General features: G+C 35.1%; 1 protein-coding gene across 2 annotated transcripts in view; it reads right to left on the bottom strand.

Moving 5' to 3' along the window:
- The window catches only part of EXOC2 (exocyst complex component 2), a 131,944-nt gene that overhangs the window by 72,781 nt on the left and 34,082 nt on the right, over nt 1–25,081 (bottom strand). For both annotated transcript variants that reach the window (XM_084281499.1, XM_084281500.1), the window contains exons 7-11: nt 13,368–13,448; nt 9,340–9,485; nt 9,155–9,236; nt 8,545–8,647; nt 5,290–5,408 (exon numbers count right to left, since the gene is read on the bottom strand). In XM_084281499.1, coding sequence (XP_084137625.1) covers nt 5,290–5,408; nt 8,545–8,647; nt 9,155–9,236; nt 9,340–9,485; nt 13,368–13,448 — 531 coding nt within the window. The remainder of the gene's footprint in view (nt 1–5,289; nt 5,409–8,544; nt 8,648–9,154; nt 9,237–9,339; nt 9,486–13,367; nt 13,449–25,081) is intronic.

Below are 25,081 nucleotides of genomic sequence, written 5' to 3'. Positions count from 1 at the left end.
TGTGGTCTAAGTAACCGTCTCTCTCCTTCATGCTATACACAGCTGCTGTTAATCTAGCACAAAATTTTTTTATTTTTTTTTTTAATGATATCTGCACCATATTCTGAGTGCTGCAAAGACTATTTTTTTAGCAGTTTGAACGGCTGAAACTGACTGAACTAGTATACTTGTGTATTGAGAACTGTCTCCATCTTGGGAACGTTAAGAGGCTGTATATTTTGCAGCCAGAAGGGTTGCAGAAAGATCACACCACCACTTCATTAGTGTTTCCATTTACAATTTCAATTTCTAGAAGGTATTAACAGATAGCTTATTTGCACTAATATTACTTATATCTCAAAAAGGCCTGTTAGAAGATGTTTAGTCACTTTTAAGATAACTTGATTAAAGTCCCTATGCATTTTAGCTCATAGCATCATGAAAACTGCCTAGCAAATTCAAAGTCTAAGCAATAACCACTGGCCACACAGAAAATAGTCTTAATCTCCATAGCTTCTTTCCCCAATAGTTACATTGCTTAATTCGTTTTGGCTACCTGCCCAGTGCCACAGGCAAATTTTAAACTAAACCTCATTTATTTACATTTATTTTCATGTCATTTTACGTCACTATATCCCCCATGTTTCCTGTACTCCAAGTCTGGGAAGCAGAAACCATACTTAAAAATCTAAAATTATGTCCTAATAGTAGGGGAATTATCAAGTAAAGTTAAAAAATATAAATATTTAAAAGTTTTAGTTGAAGGAAACAGCATAGCATCCAGAAAGCAGGTCCAAAAGCCTCCAGACTTCTTCAAATTCTAAGTTCAAAGTTCAGAAGAATCAACTCAGACTAGCCAATACAAGGCACAAAATACCAGCACAATGAAGTTTGTCATTCAGGTATTGTTTACGAAACATTTTAGAAATACTACTTTGACTGAGCATAGTGCTTTTCTATGTTAAATTTTATATTCATAGTAATCAAAAATATTTCTCCTGTCCTAGTCTCACACATTTCTATCTCCCTAACATGTATCTACATACTAAATAACAGCAGCAAACTAGCTTTACCTACTTTAGGTCCTTCCAGTGGGCAGCAATAGCATTTTGCAGTCAGAGCTATAAATGGAATCTATTGGTGCTTCAGGAAATTACTTCATGACCATAAAAAAATAAGTTTCAAAAACAATAAAAGAGCACAAAAGTGTCTATTCCATTAGTAAAAGACAGATATTAAATATAGAACAAAAAGTTAATAAATCTGTTTATTTCCAAGCATCACAACATTGTAGAGGTAGAGCACAAGGCAGCTGCAGATGGGTCCCGTGTCCATAGGGGCATCTTTTATGAAAGACTCTGACTATCAGAGAAGTGGGAGGATGGCTTTATGAAAGGACACTACCATTCAAGTTTTCTGATCTGAGCATCCCCTGTACTGCCTAATGCTTCCATGATGGCTTTGACTATGCTGTTGAGTCTCTCTCTCTGTCCTGGCTTCTCATACGTCTGAGCAAAAGAAATTTTAATCTGCTGTCATAGATGCATATTCGCTCTTTCCTTTCAACTTATGGGCTTGGATCTCAACAGTTTCTCATCTTCTGTCCTAGGTTAAAGGCTGGACTAGATGATCTTAGAGGTCTTTTCCTACCTAAATGATTCTAGGACTCTATGATTCTGCCTGTATTATTTACCTCACAAATGAGAAGGTCAGTTATGGTTATACAGCGTAAGAGAGCTAGGATGAAAGCAAAGTTGTGAAAGTAACAACTGCCATATCGGAGTATGTAAAGAAGTCCACATAACTTGAGACTAATCAGCAAATCAGTAGGGTTTAAGGCTGAGAGGAAATGGTATGTTAATACACATACATAGATATTCCTCAAGGGAAATTAAATTCTCTCCAAAATGCTAGCACTGCCATAAAGGAGTTTGTACACAGGACTTTATAAAATTCAAATCCTACTTGCACCCTTTGAAATGAACACAACCAAATAGCTAATGACAAGATTGCTGTATGCTTTACGATTAATAATTGCCTATTTAAATCAGAGAAGACATCTGATTGAATAATTCGCTGTTGGTAGTTAACTGTCTTTAAGACACACTGCCAAATCATCTGCCAAAGTTTAGTACAGCCTGACACACCTTTCAATTTTTGGAAATAATATTAATACAAGCAGGATTAACTGAAAACAGATAGTACTTGAAACACAAAGAACTTCTGCTAACCACAGAAACACAGTCCAAGAGCGAACTCCAAGACTATTACAGCACTGTAAATTTGCCACATATTTCAAGCTCCATCAGAGTTTGTACTATACTGTGATATTTTGCAGTTCTTTGGACATACAACTGCAGAGTATTTTTACAAAAAGGAGCTAATCTCTAATAATAGTAAAGCACTGAGGCTATTCTATTCTTGTTTTACTTTACATATGGAAGTGCTGCTGAGTGTGAAGGATTCACACTTAGATATAAAAATAAAATATATGTGTATGAAAATATATCTCTAATTTGTGGTTTTGTGATAGCACTTTCAACCACCTCTGCATGTACATTAGTTAACTACACTCTTCAACTATGCTTCAGATAGTCTTGAAAGTACAGCCACTTACAATGTTAACCTTCTCTTCCCAAATGCATCATGGCACCACAAACAAATTACATGTATTTGAGGATGCTTGGTTTTTGACAATTAGCTACAAACCTTCTGTGCAGGAATGTCAGTAGAGTTTTTACCAAAAACTTTTCCAGATAAGAAAAGCAAAGTTTTTTTTGGTCTAATTCCAAATCCATTCCACATAGTAAAAAAATGGATCACGTTTAACAACTCAGAGCTCTAATGTGCTTTGAAAACTACTAAATCATCAACAAAATACTTTTGCACAAACTCAGTTGAAAGTTGAAAAATACGTGCACAAATGCATAAATAGATACAATCTGCTATAAAGATTTAAGTTAACTACACTCAAGTGTTTTGAGTCAGTCAGTTTGAAGCCACAGATTCACGGTCTGCAGAAAAACGGCTAATAATTGCCAGAAACTGTTGGTATATTCAAGGTGGAATTGTAATCTCTGTTTGTATAATCTAGCATATGCCATCTGCTAGAAACAATACATATTATCTCTGTTAAAAAGAGAAACCTAGAAAAACATCTAATGCACTTTCAAGAGACTATCAACATTATGACCTACCTCTTCCTCCAAACATTTGATACGCAAAATCTTTTCTGGAAGAATGTTTCAAACTCCAGTTTGAAAATTTATTACTATTCTCTCTTAAAAATACCCTCTGAAACTATGAACATAGAAACAACATTTCTGACTTCAGGTTGATTTGATTTCTCAAAATCATGCGTAACTAATTTGATATCTGAGTGAAAAAGCACACTTTTCCTGTCAGAAAAGCATACATCAAAGAAAGTATATTAAAATAAATTCCATGTCTCTGATCACAATCAGCACTGTTCTGCTTGGCAGTTAATACCAATTCTGAGTTTTCTCTTTGCCTTCTCCCATCTGGTGTATGCTAAAATTAAAGATGTATGGAAATGAGAAACTAAGTTTAGCAACTTTTGCCCAACTAGATACTAAATGGGGAATTCCATCAACCAGGATCAATACTTGAGTATTTTACAGACTGTGCAAAAATTGTATCAACAAGGACCATATAAAAGAAAAAAGAAAGCTATTTAAATTAGATTGGCTCTTTTTAATGGCAGTCATAATATATTACCACTTTTTTCATGCAAATATTAACCATTCATACATGCATTTACTGGGCAGTCAAGTTATGTAAATTCCTCCTTCTGTCAGCCAAACAAAGCTGTTAACATAAAAAGTCCCTTTGATATTAAGGCTGAGGTAAGCAGAATCGCTGCAAGAAAAACATCACATTGGTTGAGATTTTCAAGACAAGCCAAGGAATTTAGGCTCATTTTCAATATTTTACTGGAGCACGCATATCAAAATTATACAGACCAGTACAACAAAAAACTCTCAAGTATTTAATGTCTTTATGATCCTGTTTTTCTTGCTGAGAAGCTGAGAGATGGCATTTTGCAGTGGAAAAGAGAAAAAGAAAGCTTAGAATCATTAATGGCAGCCGTTTTTTTCAAGCTGGTGTCGCCCTTGACAGGTGTGTTGCAAGGTAGGGTATCTCAATTTTCTGGGGAGCACAGGAGATGGGGAGGTTATGGAAATGTTCTGAATTTTGACCAAGAGGCCAAGAAACCAACCTGGCATTCCAACTCATCCCATAGCACTCAATAAAGTGTTTTAGAACAAAGATGGTCTGTGCATGCTTACAGCTAAAACATGCTGTCATATGTGAAGCACCATGTGAACCCTACACCTGTTGTCGCAACCTCTGCTAAAGTAGAAAATTTAAGCATTTTGTGGCAACTTCACAGCACTTATCTGCAACAGCTTTTACTCAGTAAAATTCTTGTGCCTTCTCATAAGAAAACACCTTACTTGGTTTGGGATACACACACAGCAACACTGAACATGGGTGTTACCCAGAAGCCAAGAGAAGTTAGGTTCCAATATATCTACTTATTTCAGAAATATCAGCAATCCTGCTAAGACTCCTTGAGAAACAAGACACTACTTGTCATTTTCTAATACAGTTTTCAGATTTTACTAGAAATGACAGGCCAATAGCTTTCCACCTATGCCCTTTTGAAAATACGTTGATGTGATAGATTATGTTTGCCAGTAGCTAAGTTGCTGCTACACCTGAAAGCAATACCTATGAGGGTGCATTTCTTCAGGGAGTAATACTGGCAAAAACATACAGAACACAAATAAGTGTTTGTATAGTTCTTAATACAACATGGACAAATGGGATATTTAGCCAGTCTCACAGGTGTGTGCATCATTCACTGCATATCAAGAAATTACAATTTATTCCACTATACCCTTATGTCCTGCATATTCATACACTACCAGCATACCCTGTGAAATGAAATCAAAATAGTAGACTCAAACAATCTAAATTTAATGTGGCCTCCAAGACATATTTCTAGAGGACAGTAAACTTCAGATATATGATTGAAATTCAATGCTTTTCCCATGTAAAGAGCCTAAAAGTTCTAAGTTAAACAAAAATAAAATTCCAATTGCTGTTTTGTTTTCATAAGAATAAAGAAAACAATACATTTCAGTATTCAATGCTGTAAAAAACTACCAAAATTAAATGGAGAAAAGTATCATTTTTACACTAAATCTTGTCAAATAAAAGGCAATGCCAAATTCCTAAGTGTCAAACAGATATATGTATATACAACAAAAAATATATCCTTGCCTTTTTGTTCTTTAACATAGTTCTCCTTGCAGTTGTGCATGAGCTTTAGAATCCACTGATGTTGAGCACCAATGCACTGCCAAGCAGGGTCCCCAGGCGCATGAAGATCAGAAAGATATCTGTAAAACCCAGTCCAAAAATCACAGTTCTGACTTGACACACTGAAGGCCTCATTAAAACAGACCAAAGATGTACCACGAAATATATATATATATTAAAATCATTTTAAAAATTCAAGAAGAATAGTTACGATACCCTCATACCCAATGCAAACACAAACTTTGCATTCTTCCTTCCTAATTTACTGAAGCAAAAGTCAGTTTAAAAAAAAGTGTAATAATAAAAAACACACATATATCACATATATATAACACATTAACATTTATTTTCTGTTTAGCCTCTAGAAACGTACCCTGGAAATCAAGCTCTTTATCTGCCAAAATTGCAAATAGTACTTCATGTTTTACATGAAATCTGTGATGGCATATCAAGCACATGAAATATGATATTTTTCTTCCCACTTTAAAAGTCCCAATCGTGTCATCATGCAACTGTAACAGGCAAATGCAGATGGAATTAATTTTTAGTGGTTCATTAATTTTAGCACAGGCATGCACAAGTGAATGTAAACTAAGCTCCTGTTTTGTTTCTTTTTGCTTGTTTTTATTTGTTTTGCATTAGGATGCGCACACAGTTCTTAAAATTTAATTTATATGTATATATTTATTATTCCATCTATACATAGGGTAATTAAAAAAATGAACAGATTGCCCTGAGAGGTGGTGGAGTCTCCCTTCTTGGAAATTTTCAAAAAAGGAGGTGGTCCTGGGCATCCTTCTCCTTGTAGTCCCACGTGAGCAGGAGGGTTGGACCAGGTGACCTCCAGAGGTCCCTTCCCACCTCAACCCTTCTATGATTCTCTGAGTGGGGCTTTCAATTAGTGAAAGTAAAAAAAAACATGTCTTTGGGGAGAAAGGAGTATTGGAAGCCAACTGCTGTGATTCCTAAGAGAACAAAAAAGCATAGTCTAATGTACAGGATTCATGACTACATGACAATGGTACTCTCAAAAGAAAATTTTCATAAAGCAGTAGCTTCTCTACTATTTAACGTGCTCCATTATGCTCTTTGTTTAGAGACATGGGACAAATTCAAAAATTCAAGGTGTTCAAGATGAAGTATGCTGATTTATTATCTTAAGATGTACAGGGAGGGCATGTCCAAGTCTTTCACAAAAGCTATTTTACTACAATATGCCTAATGCTAGTTAGGACTGCATTGCTAAATTCTGTCTTCCTTGAGAATTGTCTGCAGTACACGAACAAGCAAAAACTGTCAAAGTAGGATTGGTGGGATGGATGAGAACATTACACAACCAACCATTTTGACAGGGTCATGTTTATAAATTATGAGCTCAAGTTTTACCTCAGCATTCAGGGGACTTTTAGTATTTGTTTAGACACAAAATTGAAAAAAAATTAATACTGCTGGTCTTGAAAAAAATATGCCCCCTTGCCTGTTAAGTGATATGGTAAAGTTTCTGAGCAGTATAAATAATTATCAGTGTAAAGAATGTAATAAAATAAGGGGAAAATGTGAATTTGGGAAAATATGAATTGAAGCTTAATTATAAAGACTGAATACATACATTAAATATCTGAGTGGGGAGAGTATGGTATTTCAAATCCTGCTCTGTCTTAGACATTGGAGACATACAAAACAAACATATCAAGGAAGAAAAAAAAACTCTTAAAAGTAGCAGTTCCTATGCAAATAATTTTACAGTTAGGATTTTATTAATTTCCACTTAACTGAAGTGCTCTGAAGAAAGCTTTCTTTGCACCTCTCCTCCAGGAATTTTACACTAGTATTAACCACATCAGCATACCTAGACTAGTGAAATTCATTTAATGGATTTGTATGTTGGACTTTTGTTAATTCTTTATCACAAAATTATTCCAGATTTGTGCAATCCTGCTCTCCTTCATGATACTATTCTACATGTGGAATACATCTGTCACTTACATTAACAGTCTGTTTTAATGTAGAAAGGGATAATCTTAGGGATTCAACCTACCTCAAGGTAAGGGGTTGGAAAAAAAAAAAAAGCAACAAAAAATGAACAACCACCACCACAATCAAACACCCACAAAAATGCAAACATATACAACTCTGATTCTTCCGAGGAATCTTTAGAAGAGTTCATAAGACTTGGCCTAGATAAAGAAGCTCTTCTTTAAGGTTTTCAAGACTGAAATAGAAAGAAGGAAATAGCAATGTCTTCTTCAAGAGACATGCTTAACTACTCACCTTAAAATGAAATCTTAGTAAATATGCAATATTTACATGGCATCCAGAAGAATGAGAAGCACTCTACATAATTGTACATTCTTCACATAAACTAACATAAATTAAATGGACCTAAGACTCCAAGGCTGTAGTTTGTCCTGTGCAACTTGGTCTGGTGAGCATACAAAACATCAAAGACCTCACACAGGTGTCAGAGTTTTTAGAATGTCCCACACAGACCATTTGGTCTACATCTTTAAAGATAACTGAAAAAAGCACTAAGTACATTAAGAAACACTAGGAGTCCTACTAACATCTGAGACTCAAAAGCCTTCAAAGTAAAGCTGTCATACGTTTCAGAGCACTCTCAAGTCTGGCTCCAAAGAATATAAAAAGCAGGCTCAGGTCTATGGTATAAGAAGGTCCAACCAACTCATGTTAGTATTCCTTCAACAGGCTTTGACATAAGCCTCAGTAATGACAGAAAACAGAGGAATTCCAGTGAAAACCGGGAATCTGGCATATGTTCATTAAATGTAAAGGAAATTATTATTTAGAATGAATAGTAAAATAGCCAAAACCAAATTTAAACAAAAGTCTGGATTAAAACCTTTCTACTATCTGAATCAAGATGATTCCATTTCAACACCAAGTCAAGCCGAAATAAATGACAAGTTCATAAGCAATCTGTAAATGATCATTTCAGATGTAACTTGCAATATCATGGTTTAGAGGAAGCAACAACTTTAAACGTAACGAAGACTTTTAAAAATGATATTCAAACCACTCAATAAATAATCAAGTACCAATGTAATGCTATTATTTATATATTCACAAAGCTGCCACTTGCAGCTTTCCAATCAGTATATAAACTACCATAAAAATAGTCACTCTCCTATTCAGGAAATAGTTTAAAATACAAATCTAACACCGTATGTCTGAAAAAGACAGTAATCAAATGATTACCTTATATAACGTTTCTGATCATGCAATGTTGATGGAGTTTCAAGGAGTTTATCTAACAGAAGTTCCCTTAAAGCTTCAATTCTGGTTTCAACTTCAGCATAATCTACGAGTGGAGAGAGGAAATAAATCCAGTGTGTGTCTTCAGCAGTAGTATGAACTTAAAATCACATTATTTTTCTAGGATATCAATCACTTCTGAACTTATTATGGAAATCAGTTATTCATTTTATAACAAGCACCTGAAAATTTCATACACAACAGTGCGACAAAAAAGATTGGACTCTGAAATCTTTCCAATAATATACCATCCAGAAATAGCCAAAGCCATATTTTTAGTTACCATAACTGTTTTTTAAAAATGTCCATTAATACTTGGTCTTAATAAATAAATGAAACGCGCTGTGATTTCACATTTTGAAGAATATACCTTTCTTAAAAATCTTGCCACACATATTGCTTACAGTAATTGTTTCTACAAATCTGTAATTTTTATGGATTAAAATCCACATAAACCTCTTTAAAATACTGTATGTTTTTTAGCCTTTAAGTTAAAAAAAAAAACACAACAGGAAAAAAAATAAATAGAAGCTAATAATAGAATACATCTTACATTTTTTGAATACTTGAACCTCTGTCTTTCCGAAGAGTGACTTGGCTTTTTCGTAGTCATTAATAACCACATCATAATCACCCTTAAAAACAACAACAACAAAACAACAATAAACATTTTTATTTCTGAAGAAAATGTAACTGAGTAATTTCAGCAAAAAGAAAAGTATTTTTAAAGAATTATACCTTCTGGATATTTCTTTCAATATTCAAAGGAAGGTTGAAAAGAAATTTAAAACGTTGAAGAACATTAAGTGCATTTCTTGTTGAATCTGCTTTATCTTTACGGCCCAGCACCTCTTGGAATAAGGTATCTGCTGTGTTACTGGCTCCTATTTTAAAAAGGATAAATAAGAAAAAGTAGAGTAAGTAATCAGTTCAAACTGCATACAAATTTTCCTCATTTTAATGAATGGCATAGTCATCCAAATTTGTTAGAGCAAATGAGTAATTATTGCTAAGTTTTTATTCAGTTTTTGTTCGACAGTTTTAACATTTTACAACTGATGAAATACTATTTCAAAGTGAACCACTTAGCATTTTAATGTGGTAAGACCCCTGTGCAATTAAAACAATCACTATTTCCTATTTCAAATGCTTAACTTAGCTGCAGATATTTTATAGTTTGCTTTGGCTCCAAATCTACATTTTACAACTAAATTATGCATCTCAGGATATAGAGAAAGTCATAGAAGGTTTTCTCTTTTAGAAAAGTATAATTTCATTATGTTAATTAAGGTCACAGCTTCAAGAGCTATCAGTGAATTTTGCAAACAACTTTTCTAACATTGCCAAATTCTGTCTTAAATATGAATAATAATGTCTGGTATTTAAATGAGTCACTTTTAAAACTACTGATGAGTAAATCATAGACAGTGGCATGACTGAAAATCTAACTAGCTGGTCATTGTAACAGAACAAATATAAATTGTCTTCATATTGCATTAAAACTCTGGCTTCTTTGCATACAGGATCAAGCCTTGGTTAACAATTTCATGCAATTACATTTCTCCATTAACTTTGAATACATAAATCCTTAGAATCCTTCCTATTCAGAGTAAAAATAGCATTCTATTTTGTGCTAAAGTTTCTTCATATTTTCCTGAGAGAATAACAGAATTCCATTTATATTTTCATGTGAATATTTGCATTTTTCAACTCGTGACTTATTTTTAATTAACCAAAAAAAAAAAAAAAAGAGTCAAAATAGTGGAACTGTTTTAGCCTTTTTGATCGTTGCGTGTAGGAGTTTCTACATTATCTGGTCTAGTGACTATACTTTAAGCAAAGATGAAAAAAATTACATCAGTCTCGCTGGGTGGCTTGCATGCCATTTTCTCTAGTCAACACTGTGGGTGGCCTGCTCATGTTAAAAGTAGTCTTTGTAAAATAATTGTTATATCTAAATAATGTTTAAACTTTGCTGAATTTTTGAAGCCCTGATGTAAAAAAATGTTTTGTCAGGATAGCTATTTGTACTACATACTATTTAGCGTAAAATACTTTAATCCATTAAGGAGAAATACACAATGAAAGCAGCTAGCTGGACATTTAAATACAGATCACTGATAAAGTTTGATTTTCTTTCCTCTTGAGGTTATAATAAATGCCAGTGTTGTAAATTCTTTGAGTAAATTAGTTTGTTTTGTTTGAATTCATATATTTCTGGTCCATTCTGTTAACAGCCAAGAAGGAACATACTATATTTGGGAAGTTATATTCACACAGCATTTTTTTTAATTCAATGCAAGTGTTTTTAAAAGGTAATTGGCAACTGCAGGAATTGCACAAAGATAGGTTTTAGTTTAAAACTACATCTTTTTATAATTCACTGTGAAGTCCTCAAATTAAGTAAATTATTTTACATTTTTCGATGGATACATTTTCTGTTTTGCTTAGAAAATTAAACATGTCAAATGATTGAAGTGCCTTGATCACATTCAATATTTTGTTCAGAACAGGTTTTTCTTTTTAGACTTAAAAACCATTGTAAAATTTCTTCCTTTCTCTTGCCTCCCCAAATCCTGTTATTAATCTCTCTCTTGATTAGTAGTGAAGAATCTAAACCTAAATAATAAAATTAATGAATAAAGATTCAGGTCCTATATAGCCTGACAATGATTAAAAATAGTTAAAAGTAGACGATTCATCTACTGTGTGCAAATTTTTTTTACCTAAAAAAAAACAAACCTCTAGTTACTCAACAGTTGTCTTTCATAGAGCCTGACAAAAACACTACAAAATAGAATTTGATTGGCCTCCTTTAAGAAGCATTTTTTTGTGAAATTCGTTTAAGCCTTTATAAACATATATTTAATAGCTTATTTAACAATTAAACTTAATCTATTAAAAACTCTGAACACTTACGATTCCACCTATAACAACAGATTCTACTTTTACCATCCTATGATATTTCAATGCAATAATTTTTCGCACTCTCTTAATATGTTCATCTGCTGTTGTAAACACCGTTTGTCTCAGGTGTTTGCATCAAGCTCACATCAATTCTCTCTCAAGATATGCGCCTACTGTCTATAAAATGTGAAATCCAAATGAAGATTTGAAGTCATTTTTGAAGGCAGACCCTGTAACTCACGGATTACGGAAGTACTTGAAAGCCTATTCTTTGCAGAGTAGTAACTAAGGACACTTTTGAATGGTCAGACAAGAAACAAACCTTTGATCCTAAACTACTTTGCATAATATTATTTACTCTTTTTAAATCCTTGTATTCCTACCCCCCTGCCTCCCACCCATCATGACTTGCAAAGTATCAGGAGGAAAAGCAGCCAATTCTTTTCACAGCAGAGCCAAACTTAATATACTCTGAAGTGGCTGGCACAAGTTCCTCTACAGATCCAGTTTGAAAAATAATGTCTGCATTATCTGCATACAGATTTCAGCTGCCACTTAGCAAGTGAAAAAATGCTTATATACTACAGTTGGGTTTGTCTCGTATTAAAGCATGGAAGAAAATATTATGAACCTCAAAATTTGATGGCTTATGCTTTTTATGTTAAAATCTGTCACATAATTTTGTCAAAGGGAAAGTGCTGCCTGCAGGATCTGTGCTAAGTGTGTGACATGTCATAAACACAGAACACTTGGAATAGCATTGGCAATTCCAGCAAATGTTTTTTTCTCCTACCCTATATGTATCAGATATTTGGCACACAAGCCATTCAAGACTGCACACTATATTTTGCACGCACATATTGTCTTGTTTATAGCATGTGTCTGCATGTACATGAGGGCTTTTTTTTTCATTCCAGTCAAGAAGATAGGGCAATAATTATGTTCAAACCACATCTTTATTTTGAGCGTGAACGTATGTCTACAGAAAAAAAAAGCTAAAATTGTGCAGGAAAAAAAAACAAAAACAAAACTGCTTTATTTGTGCTCCATACAAAAGCACACATACAGTCACTGCTTTCTTCATGCAAGAGAACAAAAACAGTGAACTTCCATGTCACTTTCTTGATTTCATAAAACACACTCAGACTTTCCAGCACTGAGTCAGCTATCTGCATGTCATTCCTGCTTATTGATACAGCACTAAGGGAAACATCCCTTCCTCTGTGAAAAAAATCACAATGAAACAAAGTAAAATTATCTTGGCAGAAGTCCCAGAATTAAAAAAGTAACTTTTTGATCTGCTGAAACGCATACCAAACTGCAGTGAATTCAAGCCACCTCTCTCAATGCAATTGTACAGCTAATAGAGAAACAGAGAAAAGAAAGTACCAAGAGTTTTTCAAAGTTTCTAAAAATAATGCTCATTTTAAGTAGTTCAAGTGATAACACATCAAGTGAGAAAGATTCTGTTAGTAACCTTGTTACTGCAAACAATTTGTATTTTTAGCCCTCAAAACATCTTACAATCCTGGTACTTAGCTTTGCTCGTTCTTGTACATCTCCATCGCATCTCCTGTTTTCTTTGTATGCTCAAAATTGAGATACCACCAAAATTAGCTTAATGTTACAGACATCCTTTATTTTGATACTTATTCTCTTTGTTATCACAAACACCGCTGATGGTCATGACAGAAGCTGCTACTTCTTCAAGAAGCATACTAAGATCGTTGCCATCACACAGGAAGTGTCAAGAGAGTCCGTACTGTTTTCTACTTTCTACCATATTCCAAGGAATAAGTTAAAGCTTGTTAGAAAGCCCAAAGTCCATAAATAGGTGCTGCTGGAAGGACAAAACTTACTGTTCAGTACATTCTCCAGTTTTTGCGTCATGGATCCTTCTACTTTTTCCGTTCCATCCGCTTCCAGTTTTTGATGGATTGCTGGAATAAAGTGTCTAGTTAAAATGTAGAACATTTTAATAGGTGGGAATACGTTACATCAAAGTGACACTTTTAAACATTTTTAAAATTTAACATAAAGTGTTATTTTTCTTGTTAGACATTAAAAAATACAAACATGCTTCATGGCAGCAGAGTCTAGTGGGGGATAGGGCTTCGAGCCAGACACTGCAGAATTTTAACCATTTCTTTAACACAGACTTCCTGTATGTTCTTGAACAAGACATTAATGCTCAAGAAAAACAAAAACAAAACAAACAAAAATGTGAGGAAACTAATTGCAACTAGCTATGTTGTAATAAAATTATTAATTGTTCGGTATTTTGAAAAGTAAGCATCATTCAAGCACAAAATGATTTTGGTTTGCATGTCAAAACTTTTACACTTATCTCACTGAAATGGCATTGCCAATAATTAAAGGGTAGAAAAAGTCACAAGGAATCAGAGTGACCCTGACATCAAGTGCTAGGACCTCACCACATCCATTGTTTTTGTCCACAAAAATGCACTCTCAAAACACACAATTTAAATGTACCTTGTAGCAACACACTGCATTAATTATTATACAAAAGTGTTGTAATGTTTTTGCTCAAGAGTACAGGAAAATGGAGAATGAGACGGGCTCGTTTTATTTTTTGAAGAAGCTATTTTTCCTCTTGCCCTAAAACATCCCCATCCCAGATTCCATGTGGTGTTACTAATGGATGTGGAAGTAGGTAGTATCAACACCAGCTTGTTGTCTTATTATACTTCCTTTCAGAGGAAGAGACGGATTGACCACCATGCTCTGACTATACTGTGGCACTCTGGAAATACAAGCAGTGAATGGACTGTAGATACTGCTTTCTTCTACTTCCCCTCTCATACACTGCCTTCCTTTCCTCTACCTCTGTTCAGTACAGCTGAAAAACAGAAAAACAGATTACTGTTTTTCTCTTTTTTTAAAGTTAGCATTCATATATGTATATATTCATGCAGCATACATAAAACAATTGCTTAAAAATATAATTTCCCTTTAAAAATTGTAATCTGTTAAACTACGTAAAATCACCTCTATCAAACAGTCATCAGTTCCTATTGGTTTAGATAAAATTAAGGCTTCTAAAAAACCTCCTACTGCTTCCTGCTAGTTCTCAGTAGAGTGAACTGAAGCTAAGCAAGTCTTTAAAATGGTGACGCTGCTCACTGTTTCAAGAGAATTATGATATATTTTAGTACAGAACATAAAGGCAATTTTGGAAACAATCTCCCAATTGTCCCAACCTATCTTGCTTCAGTTTCCATGCTGGGGTCCATCAGGTGGATGCTTTGAAGATGAAACCCATCTAGAACAAGCACTCTATGCCTGATGTGCTCCAGCAGATACCTGGAATTCAATCCAAAGGGTGACCTCAAGTTTGTCTGAAATACAAATCCAAACTGCCTAACTGCGTATGGCATGCACATCAAGCTGTCCTTATCAACTGTTTTCCTCTACAGCTCCATCCCTACTTGCCTGTGCTTTGTAGACACAGACCAAGACAGCATATACATAAAGTACCCTCGGTAAGGCAACCCTGTGGCCTTCAGTCCTACTGTAAGCAGAGAGGGTAGCTATTCTGAAACAGGTTAGCTGTGTACGAGTCTCAAGACTTGTTCAATGGAAGAAGTTTAATTTTAAAAGGGGAAGAAGATGGAAAAAAAAATAAAGAGTGAAAATTCCATTTATCTCAGACGTATAAATCTGACTCTTCAAATGGATCCTACAAAGAATTGCAGTAAGTTTTGCTTTCATGAAAATGCAATAGCACTTCTTCATTTTGGTTGTTTCAGGAAATGAAAATTTAATTTAGGATGGCATATATCTTAAGACAATCAACACCTGAATAAAGTGAACTAACAGATTCTTGCCTATTTTAAGGAACACAATTCTGTCGTGAAGACTGTGTATTCTTAACAGTAGCACATATTTTATATATGACATAGATCTCACTTAGCTGTAAGAATATCTCTACGATTTTATAACAAAAACATTAAAGGTTGTAATGACATTATTCCATTTATATACATCAGTTCTGGTCATGGGTAGCCAATGACAGTACTACTGAAAAGTAAGTTCATCAGAACAGCAACCACAACACTAGCAGATAATTTAAAGCCAAATGTTGCAAGTATGACTGGAACTGTATCAAAGTGTAATGACAGTTTAAATATTTTGAAATCATTCTATGAAAATAAATTTTTGAAAATGAAATTTTCAAAATGCATCTTCCCCAAAGCAGTCGTCTTTCACACCTCCCTTAGATAAGAGAATATAAGTGCAACACAATTCCCTTCTCTTCTTTTTAAAACGAACGTAACATTTTCACCACCGGTAGCATTTAAAGCTAGCAGTTAGACCTAAAGTATTTGAGATTCTTAGTTCCAAAATACTGGTGTTTTAAACAGAGGAAAAACTGTCACATTAAGGCAATTCATAGGTGTGTTCAGACAGAAAAGAAATATGCCAGTGGGAAAAAACAAAGGAAACTACAAAACCCACAAACAAACAATAAAACCCACAGGGCATTAAGTTCCAGAGAGGCTGAAAGCACCGTGGAGCACAGACAAGGGTATATTAAACATATGTAACAGGTAAACTGAGAGTTTTGGATCACTGTCTTAAATAAGGTATATTAGAACATATTGAAAAAATATGTAGACCTACGTAAATTGTGTACATACAAGGAGAATTGCTATATTTCTTTTTATATATTTAATGTGCTACTATTTTCTTTATGTACTGAAGCTATTTTTACACACTGTATTCAGATTTAGCAATAAGCCCATTCATATGTATGGCAAAGTAGAGTTACAAAAAAAAAAAAAAAAAAAAAAGTTTTAAGTTTTCAGAGTAAAGACCATCATGAAAAACACTTTATAAGAATGTCTAGGTTTTCTTTGCTTTGCTTGCATCGACTAACTTTAAAAAGTTAAGTACACCTTCCTTCCATGGGGACCAGATAAAATGTTTCTGAATTAGACGTTCAGACAAGCAAAACTATATGCAGTCAAAAAAAAATAATAATCTGTAGACCAAATCTGACTGGAAGAAATACAGAGGTGATCAAATTATTCATTTTTCTTAGACTACCAAATCCATGTGATGGTGGGCTGCTGCCTTCTGGGACAGTCTCCATTCTCTTCACCACTTGCACCCACATGCTTCCTTTTGCTGGATCTGGCAATCAAACAGCTGCAAGGCAGGAGCAGTGAGATGACTTGATAGAAAACTAACTCTGTATAGAAGAAAATCTTCCTTATTGATTAGCAAGCTTGCCTAAACCTTGCCGTAGCTGCACCATTGTCATACCAGCAAAGGGGAAGGTGGTCATGGCTGACAAGTGGCTCCCACAGCAGCCACTTCAATTTCAACTTCATAGTGCAGCCAGTGTTTAGACAGTAAGAAGGGTTCTCTTTGAAGGCCTGAAAAAAAAGGGATGGAGAGGACTTTTTGTCTTGAATTGCCGCTCACTTTTGGCTTACCTGATATGAACCATAAAAGTTGGAAACCTAGGACAGGCTGTTTACCTTTATTAGTAAGCTTTACTGTGAGGAACAGCAAAAATGAGGAAAGGATTTGGTCCAGATGTTTTAACATTAATTGTACTTTGTATTTTCTTTGCCAGTAAGTGCTCAGGTTGCCCAGTTAAGTTGGAATATCTAAAGGCTTGCAGGTTTCATAGCCACGGTGATATAATAATTTAAAACAGTGAAGAGCTGAAGTTTAGAGCCTTGAAATTTATAGTCTTGAAATTGTGAAGAAATTCTGCAGAACTGGTTATTTTTGTCAAAACATATGCAAAGTTCAATCTGGCAAATAAACCATAGTACAGGCCCTGTGGTAAAATAAACTGCAATTAATTTATTGCTGCTTGTGTTGAAAACAATTTTATTTACTCTAAAGAAGGATAAGGTTTTCTACTTGGCAATCATATCTCTGTGATGAATTAAACCACACTTCAAAGGTTATGCAGGTTTGACTTGCAGATTTCTTTCTTGATTTACTCATTAGATATTCTCAAAACATATTTATAGATAAGCACCAAGGGTGGTGCTTATTTTCCAAACTTCCTCAGCTTAACAGCTCAAAGTTGAGTTATATAAATATATGCAACTTTTCTACCATTTTCTGATGAGCAGAGGGCTACACTTGCATTTAGTGTATCTGGAAATCTAGCCCATTAGCACAAAAACATGGTTATAGAAGAACCCAAAACATATCAAGACTTTTCTTGTCAGATGGACAAAAAAAAAAAAAAAAAAGGAAAGAAAAAAAAGGGAAAAAAGTGACAAATTGACAAAAAGGAAAGACTGACAGTGCAGAGTACCTCTGAAGATCTCATGTGCTAACTATAAACAACCTGGCACCAAAAAAAAGTAACGGAGGAACGAAGAACACAGATTAACATGCTTCCAAGATTCATGCCAATGCCTGAATAAAAATGTCTTTGGTTTCTTTAAAAAAAAAAAAAAAAAAAAAAAAAAAAGATTTAAGGATTTTCTGTAATTTGAATTAAACAGAAGGTTATTGATAAGGACAGCTCCCCTACACAGGGTAAAAACTCCTCTGAATGGATTCAACAGGAGTGCATAGCTGTATATAATGCATAAGGCAATACGTAAAGACAGCATATCATGAACAGTGTTGACAAAACATCACAATATGTAAAGCCCCCCAAAGTAAAGTTTGTTACTATGGCCAGTAGTCTGTACTGCTATGAATAATTTTTTTTCCAGAGATTTCCGGATATTTTTGTGAACTGCAGGGCAAACTTGGCTTTATTTTGATAAACATTGCTAAGCCAAGACAAAATCACAAAATATGGAAGTAAACGTAGTATTCTCTTTAATTGCTTTTTTGTCTTTTGTTTCTCTAGCATTTAATTTTCAAGTTTATTTACTCAACACGGTGGGGAAAAAAAAAAAAAGAAAGAAAGAAAGAAAATGGCCAGACTTAAGATGGAAAAAAAAAAAAAAAAAACACGGCACAGTGCTAGAAGGAGAATTTTTACAAAAATAGGAGACCAAAAATCACAGTCTAACAACATTGTGATCCCTGATAAATATAACCTATGTGAGAGCAAAGCCAAGCAAGTGTGACATTTCCAGGGAACTATCTCAGAAACAGACATGGAAGCATGGTTTACTGCTCTTCTTATAGATTTACTACAATTCCAGGACTGGACCAAGGCCCATGCCAGGATACTTGAGAATCTCGGAGCACGGAAAATGCTATTTCTCTTTTTACTGACACAGCATTAACCTTCCTGCATCTGTGAAAACTAATGGTAGAAATAAAAGCAGCTTTAAAATGTTGCATGTACAGCTAAAAGCTGTACTGGAATCAGAATGGAACGATGCAAGATGAAATTAAGCTGTTTAGATGGCCTGTAGGTCTGGCCAATTTTAATCATGGGTCATTTTTGCACACTTTTTACCAACTGCAATGTTTACTACTTGAAAACTGCAGTGCAAAACTAATCTTTCTTTTTGATTCCTTGTATTTTTCAAATGAAAAAAAAAATCATTTACCTGAAAAAAAAACAATTTAATAGAACATAATAGCCAGACAGTAGCTAAAAGCCATCATTACAATTCCTGCTGTTTCTCATTTTTTCTCAGAATCACAGAGTGGTTTGGGTTGGAAGGGACCTTAAAGACCACCTGGTTCCACCCCCCTGCCATGGGCAGGGACACCTCCCACCAGACCTGGTTGCCCAAAGCCCCATCCAGCCTGGCTTTGAGCACTTCCAGGGATGGGGCATCCACAGCTCCTCTGGGCAGCCTGTTCCTGTGCCTCACCACCCTCATGCATAGTAAAGAGTTTCTTCCTTATATTTAATCTAAACCTACCCTCTTTTAGTTTAAAGCCATTCACCCTTGTCCTATCTCTATACTCCCTTACAGAGTCCCTCCCCAGCTTTCCTGTAGGCAAATCAGACCACCTCTTTCTTGAGAAAGAAGAAAAAATCCCTAGAAAACACTATGCTAGAACCTGTACGAAGGGAAAGTTTCAGTCTCTTTTTCAAACATGGTCAGTAAAATTTGCTTTTCTAAGGTTGCATTAAAATAATAATTGGTCTGCTACGGAAATTGATTGTTGTCTTTGTATAGAGAGGTAGCATCCACCTGAGACTAAACTACTTATCACAACATACATATTTTACCCGCAATCCTTTATCAGGTCGTCTCTATCTCAGCGTATATTGCACACTGCAAGCTCCTGTTCTTATTATTTCTAGCATTACCATACCAGAACACAAGTTTTCAACACAGAAACTTAAATCAGAAACCATTCTTCATTTCCCCACTGAACCTACCTGTGAAGGCCCAAAAAGCAATACGAAGCAATTGCACTGTCATTGCCTCACATTTTGCTTTTATTCAGCACGTGTGTAATGTGGCACAAGGATACCCTACACCTTCAGACATCAACATCCTTGGGAAAGCCACACAGTGAACTTAAAAGCACATCAGCTACTGCTTCATGGTTACGAAGAGGCACGATCTTAATTCGTTAATAAGCTGCACCTACTGTGAGGCACAAGCATGCATGTAAACTGTAACTTTGAAGTGGCTTACTTGCTATCAGATACATGCCAGATAGAGAAATGCAGTAGCCTAGTTTATTCCGGGCAGCTTGCTTCCATAGCCCCGTTCTTTCTTGACGTCCATGAACCTCTATATTTAAAATTAGTAGCAATAACCTTACACTGTTCTCACCTTCTGAAGACTACATTTTACTGCTGAAAGCAGGACAACAAAAATAACATTAACAGACATTTGTCACACCAAAAGCACTCAATGTAGACCTATTCTAGCTATAACAAGTCAGCTGCATAGGACTCAGATACTCATCATGTGTTTGAATTTGGTTTAATGAAATGCACGTGTCTAAGAAAATCATGCCATTTGGGAAAATGTATATGAGACTGAAGTAGATTGAAAATGCAATATGCAATAAAATGTGAATTACATGTAGATGTTACAAAACAGGAACATGACAACAGCAAAATCTGGTGTAACAGTCTGATGCTGTAACACTCAACAAAACCAGTCATGGACTAGCATTTAGTAGGACAAAATAGAAGAGTGAACTGAGATAAGAAGTTAGTGATGTAAAAAACACTTCAACATTAGTCAGTCAGTATAATTAATTTGCCAACAGAATCACTAATGAAAAATTGGCTGTAGGGACTCTTTTCACATGACACAACTCCTCATTCCTTCCAGTACCCCAGAGTTCAAAAAATGTGAATGATCAAGTCCTGCTTCTGAAGAACACTTTAAAAAACAGAAGCAAAGAGATACATATATGACAGATAAACAGTTCTTAGTTTCCCAAATTCCCAGTCTGACTCAGAATTGAATATAGATGTGGTCGTTTCTTTTGTTTTAGTTTCAGAAGAGTTGTATTAAGCAGACATAACGCCAACAGAATATGCTTATTCACACTGAATCAGATCCCGCATCACTGACATTCTCATCCTCAAATGGGCCGTACGCACTGAAATGCAAAAATATTTCTATAGGAAGAAATCAAGAGGCACTGACCAGATACATAGGATCATTTCAGACAGGTAAGCATTACCCCAGCTTGCATATTAGGTAAGATATTAGACAGAAGGACACTTATGGTCCAAGTATCCCATCAAATAGTCTTTCCCACAGGCCAAGTATCTGAACAGGAGAGGAAAGGGGAAAAATGGAATACAGCTGTGGTAGCCAGCAGCGTTTTGTCTCTCGTGAAATTTTTGTAGTTGTAATTGCACCAGAATTGTTGCCATGACAAACTAGAGCATCAAAATTAGACCTCAAATTTGTTCAAAAAATCTGTGTTTCAAAGAAAATACAGTGACGTCCTTGCTTGCCAATATGGGTGTCATACTTGCATGTTTTTGAATAATTGAGCAACTCAAGTGGCCGTTTCCATATTTTCCTCCTGTCACTTAAATGAGAAGAAACTGTGGAGCCTAGGGTTTCTAAGGAGCACTTCTGAAAAAGTATATTAATAAATTATTTTTCTAGCTTTCCAGAGACTTCTGTGTGGTACGTGATTTGCTCATGACAACAAAACATTACGTCTTTCCAAGCATATAAATAGTAGCCCCTTTAGGAATGCTGCTTTCTAGGTTGCGGTTAGACTTACGGGAGATAAATCAGCTGAACTCCCTGATGCTGACAAATGGATCGAGTTGAGGTAAGCCCAGTTCCCCTTGGCTCCCTTCGGCTGACGAAATAAACTTCCTGTTGAACATCTCCTCTGTGACAAAGTCACTGTCAAACTGTCAGCCAAGCTAACAGACAACGAGACGCGTAGATCTGATAAGGCAATTCTGTTTTTCAAGAAATCAGACCAAGGGTTCTGGCCTATCTGACCTCTTATTTTCTTAGTAAACGCTTTCAACTTGCACGGTATAATAAGCATCCTGGCATAACGTTTAATGGGTTTCATTGCATGCTTGTGAAAATATTAAAACTAACGTGAACGGGTAATGCAGTCTGATGGCACACCAAAAATCAGTCTGATCTCACTGATCCCTGCTATTGAAAAAAGCTACACTAAAAGTGAGCGATTCACTGATCAATTGCTCAAAAAGGGAGCAATTTCCTTGATCAATTTCATATATTTGCAGTAAACGTTAACAGAGTATGAGTTCTAAAAGCATGTATAAATATATAAAAGATGTGCAAATAGATGAATATGAAACACTTGGTAAAGCAAGTGTTACACTTTTTAAAATCATCTTCCTACAAAAAAGTTACATCTTGTACCAATTCAGGGAAAACTAGGAGAAACAACCATACTCGGAAAGCTCTGATACACAATGACAAAATCCCACAGAGAAATGAAGCTGACCTAGGGTTTATAAAGCATAATCACTGGGGTTGGAAAAAGTGTTCTATGATATTTAGAGAGGAAAATCAAGTGCCTAAGTTTCTCCCCACCGACAAAAATGTATCTTCAGAAAACACATGAGATTTTAGAATATCTTCCCTAAGGAAGTGAATTAAAAAACCAAATATTACAAAAAACCACACACCCCCAAAAATCCCAAACCAAGCAGCTCAGGACATTTAAACTACCCTGGAAGACTCCTATAGATATAATTAATAATGATCTTCCCTTCAGTCACATCCGTAACAGTCGTATGCTCAGCAACAAACAACGAAAGTTCACAGATCCAAGGCTGTGTCCCTAAGAGTTTGTGCTGAAGCCAGCTTTCAGCTTTCAAACAAACTATTCTTGATGTAGCTTTGTTTACATGCATACAAATTCTAGTTGCATCTTTCTAGAGGAGAAAATAAAACACACAAATTCACCATTGTACAGGCAGGAAAACAGCATGATATCGTCTCATATGACTGCTGTCAAGCCAGAATATAATAGGACTTTTAATTTTCTCCTGTTAAAGAGCTTGAATTTCTTAATTGCATATCTAGAATTAATTTTGATTGCTTTTTTTTTGTTTTGTTTTTTAATTTTGCATCAGAGCTGTTTCTTCAGAGCAATGTTAATAATGCTTATGCTGAATTCTCTTCAGGTTTCCTTTGAGGAAAATGCAGTGACCAAATGTTTTGGAGAAAAGCCTTGACATCTGGCAGGAGGGCTGGGTGACGGTGTCAATGATATCCCTTTTTTTCTTGCTGCCACTGGAACGCTCTCCTCATCCAACTTAGCTATTGCTTTTAACTCTCACAGGTACAACTCTCTCAAAAGATATGCATTTTTTCCAGTTAGACTCCCTCAAAAACATTCTTTTTTTTTTAGACTGAAAAGAATCCAACCCCTTTCTGCATGGGCAATTAATGGAAAAATTCAAAAGAGAAATGCATGTTAAAATACTTTAAAAGGAAGCTGTGACCTGTAATGCATCCTCATTACGAATGTGGTCTCAGAAATTGAGAACTAAATATTACATTGATTTTAAAGTTCCTTGAACTCCAGTGTTTTAACTGTGAACGTGTAAGGGATTAAGACTTCAAGTCTCTAAATTTCTTCTACAACAACATCAAGGTCATTCTCTTAGCACTATTTTAACACACTGTTTATAACAACACAAGATACAAGTCTGCTTCCTTTTGAATACTTCAGGGAGATCACTATGAGAAAGACAAAACAAGCCGTTTTGGTTACAGACATAAAGTGGCACCAAGAACCACGAGTCATCCCGTTTTGAGTGCATAATTCATCTGAAGGACTGCATGGATGAAATCTAAGTTTAGATAAATTAAACGCTGTTACAGATGAGAGATGCAAAACAGTATTAAATCTATTTCAAAACAGTATTAAATCTATTTCCATTGTGAAAATTCAGAACAATGCATTTCCAGTGAAATAAATGAGATTGCTTTCCCTATCATTTTATTATTGTTTTTTATATTCCAGCTACCTCTCTGGCCTCTCAATTTTTCAGGCAATCAGTTTCCAGAGGCAAGAAGCCTACATTTTAAAAATGGGACAAGAAAAAAAAACACACTAATTTGCTCTTTCTAAAAAGTCACAACACTTATGGTTTGCATTAGCTTTCTGTAAATCCTACTAAGCCTTTGCTAGCCCAAAAAATAATCTTACAAGGTAACACGTATGCCCACCAGCACTTCTTTTTCTTCCCATAGCAGTAACTGTTGGGAAATAGAACTCTGAACCTTAGCGTATTTAATAGCTTTATATGTTACGCAGATTTGGTTGGAAAAAAAAAAAAGTCACATTTCAGTATTTGTTCAAGATTATTTATGTTTTTGAACTATTTTTAAAAAATAGCATTTCAGATTCTCAAGATATTGAAGACTACTCCAAAAAATAGCCTACTACCAATGGGCATTCTTAGAATTTAATAAAAATTTGGTTGAAAAGAGCTAGCTAGAGAATGCCATATAATGATTTCCCTTCTCCCTGAAAGTCAAAAGTGGCTATCAGATGGTTAGCGAGTGGTCTATAAGTGGCTCAACAGAAAACCAGTGCTTATCCAAAGCAGGGCTCCCAAACCCAACAGAAGTGCTAGCTTGGCTGAGGCTATGAGTAGATCGATCCAAATTCACTCATGTACCCTTAACACAGGATCACAAGTGGTAATCCTGAAATACAAAGCAGTTGTACTGTATACACGCATACAGCGTAATAGTAAATGTCAAACCTACCAGGGATAGCCCTGCACAGACAATTTCTTAGCCAACACAATCCTTAGTCCACAGACATTTTATACCTTAAGTAAACACACAAGTTTATATATATATATATATATATATATATATATATATGTATATAAATAAAATGGCACAGAAAACTAATGTAATCTCACTACAGAGCTGCATTTTCCCCTACAGTAAGCAGAATATAAAGGCTGATTTCCTAAATCTGAGTGCACTGAATATGTATATAAATATTACAATTAACAATAAGGCAACACGAAACAGAAACTTTTATGTTGCTATAGTTTGTAAATCATCTTAGTATCATATCTGGTTCCGTATTTCCCCACTTTTCTGGATTTGTGGGATATACAGCTTCAACAAAAGCCTCTAATTCCTGTCAAATACTTTTGGCGCGGTTATTTGCAAATACACCACAACAATAAACTAGTCAGTCCAAG

The sequence above is a fragment of the Netta rufina genome (assembly GCF_964035555.1).
Source record: "Netta rufina genome assembly, chromosome: 2".
Lineage (NCBI taxonomy): Eukaryota > Metazoa > Chordata > Aves > Anseriformes > Anatidae > Netta > Netta rufina.
This window is presented reverse-complemented; position numbering and strand designations above follow the sequence as displayed.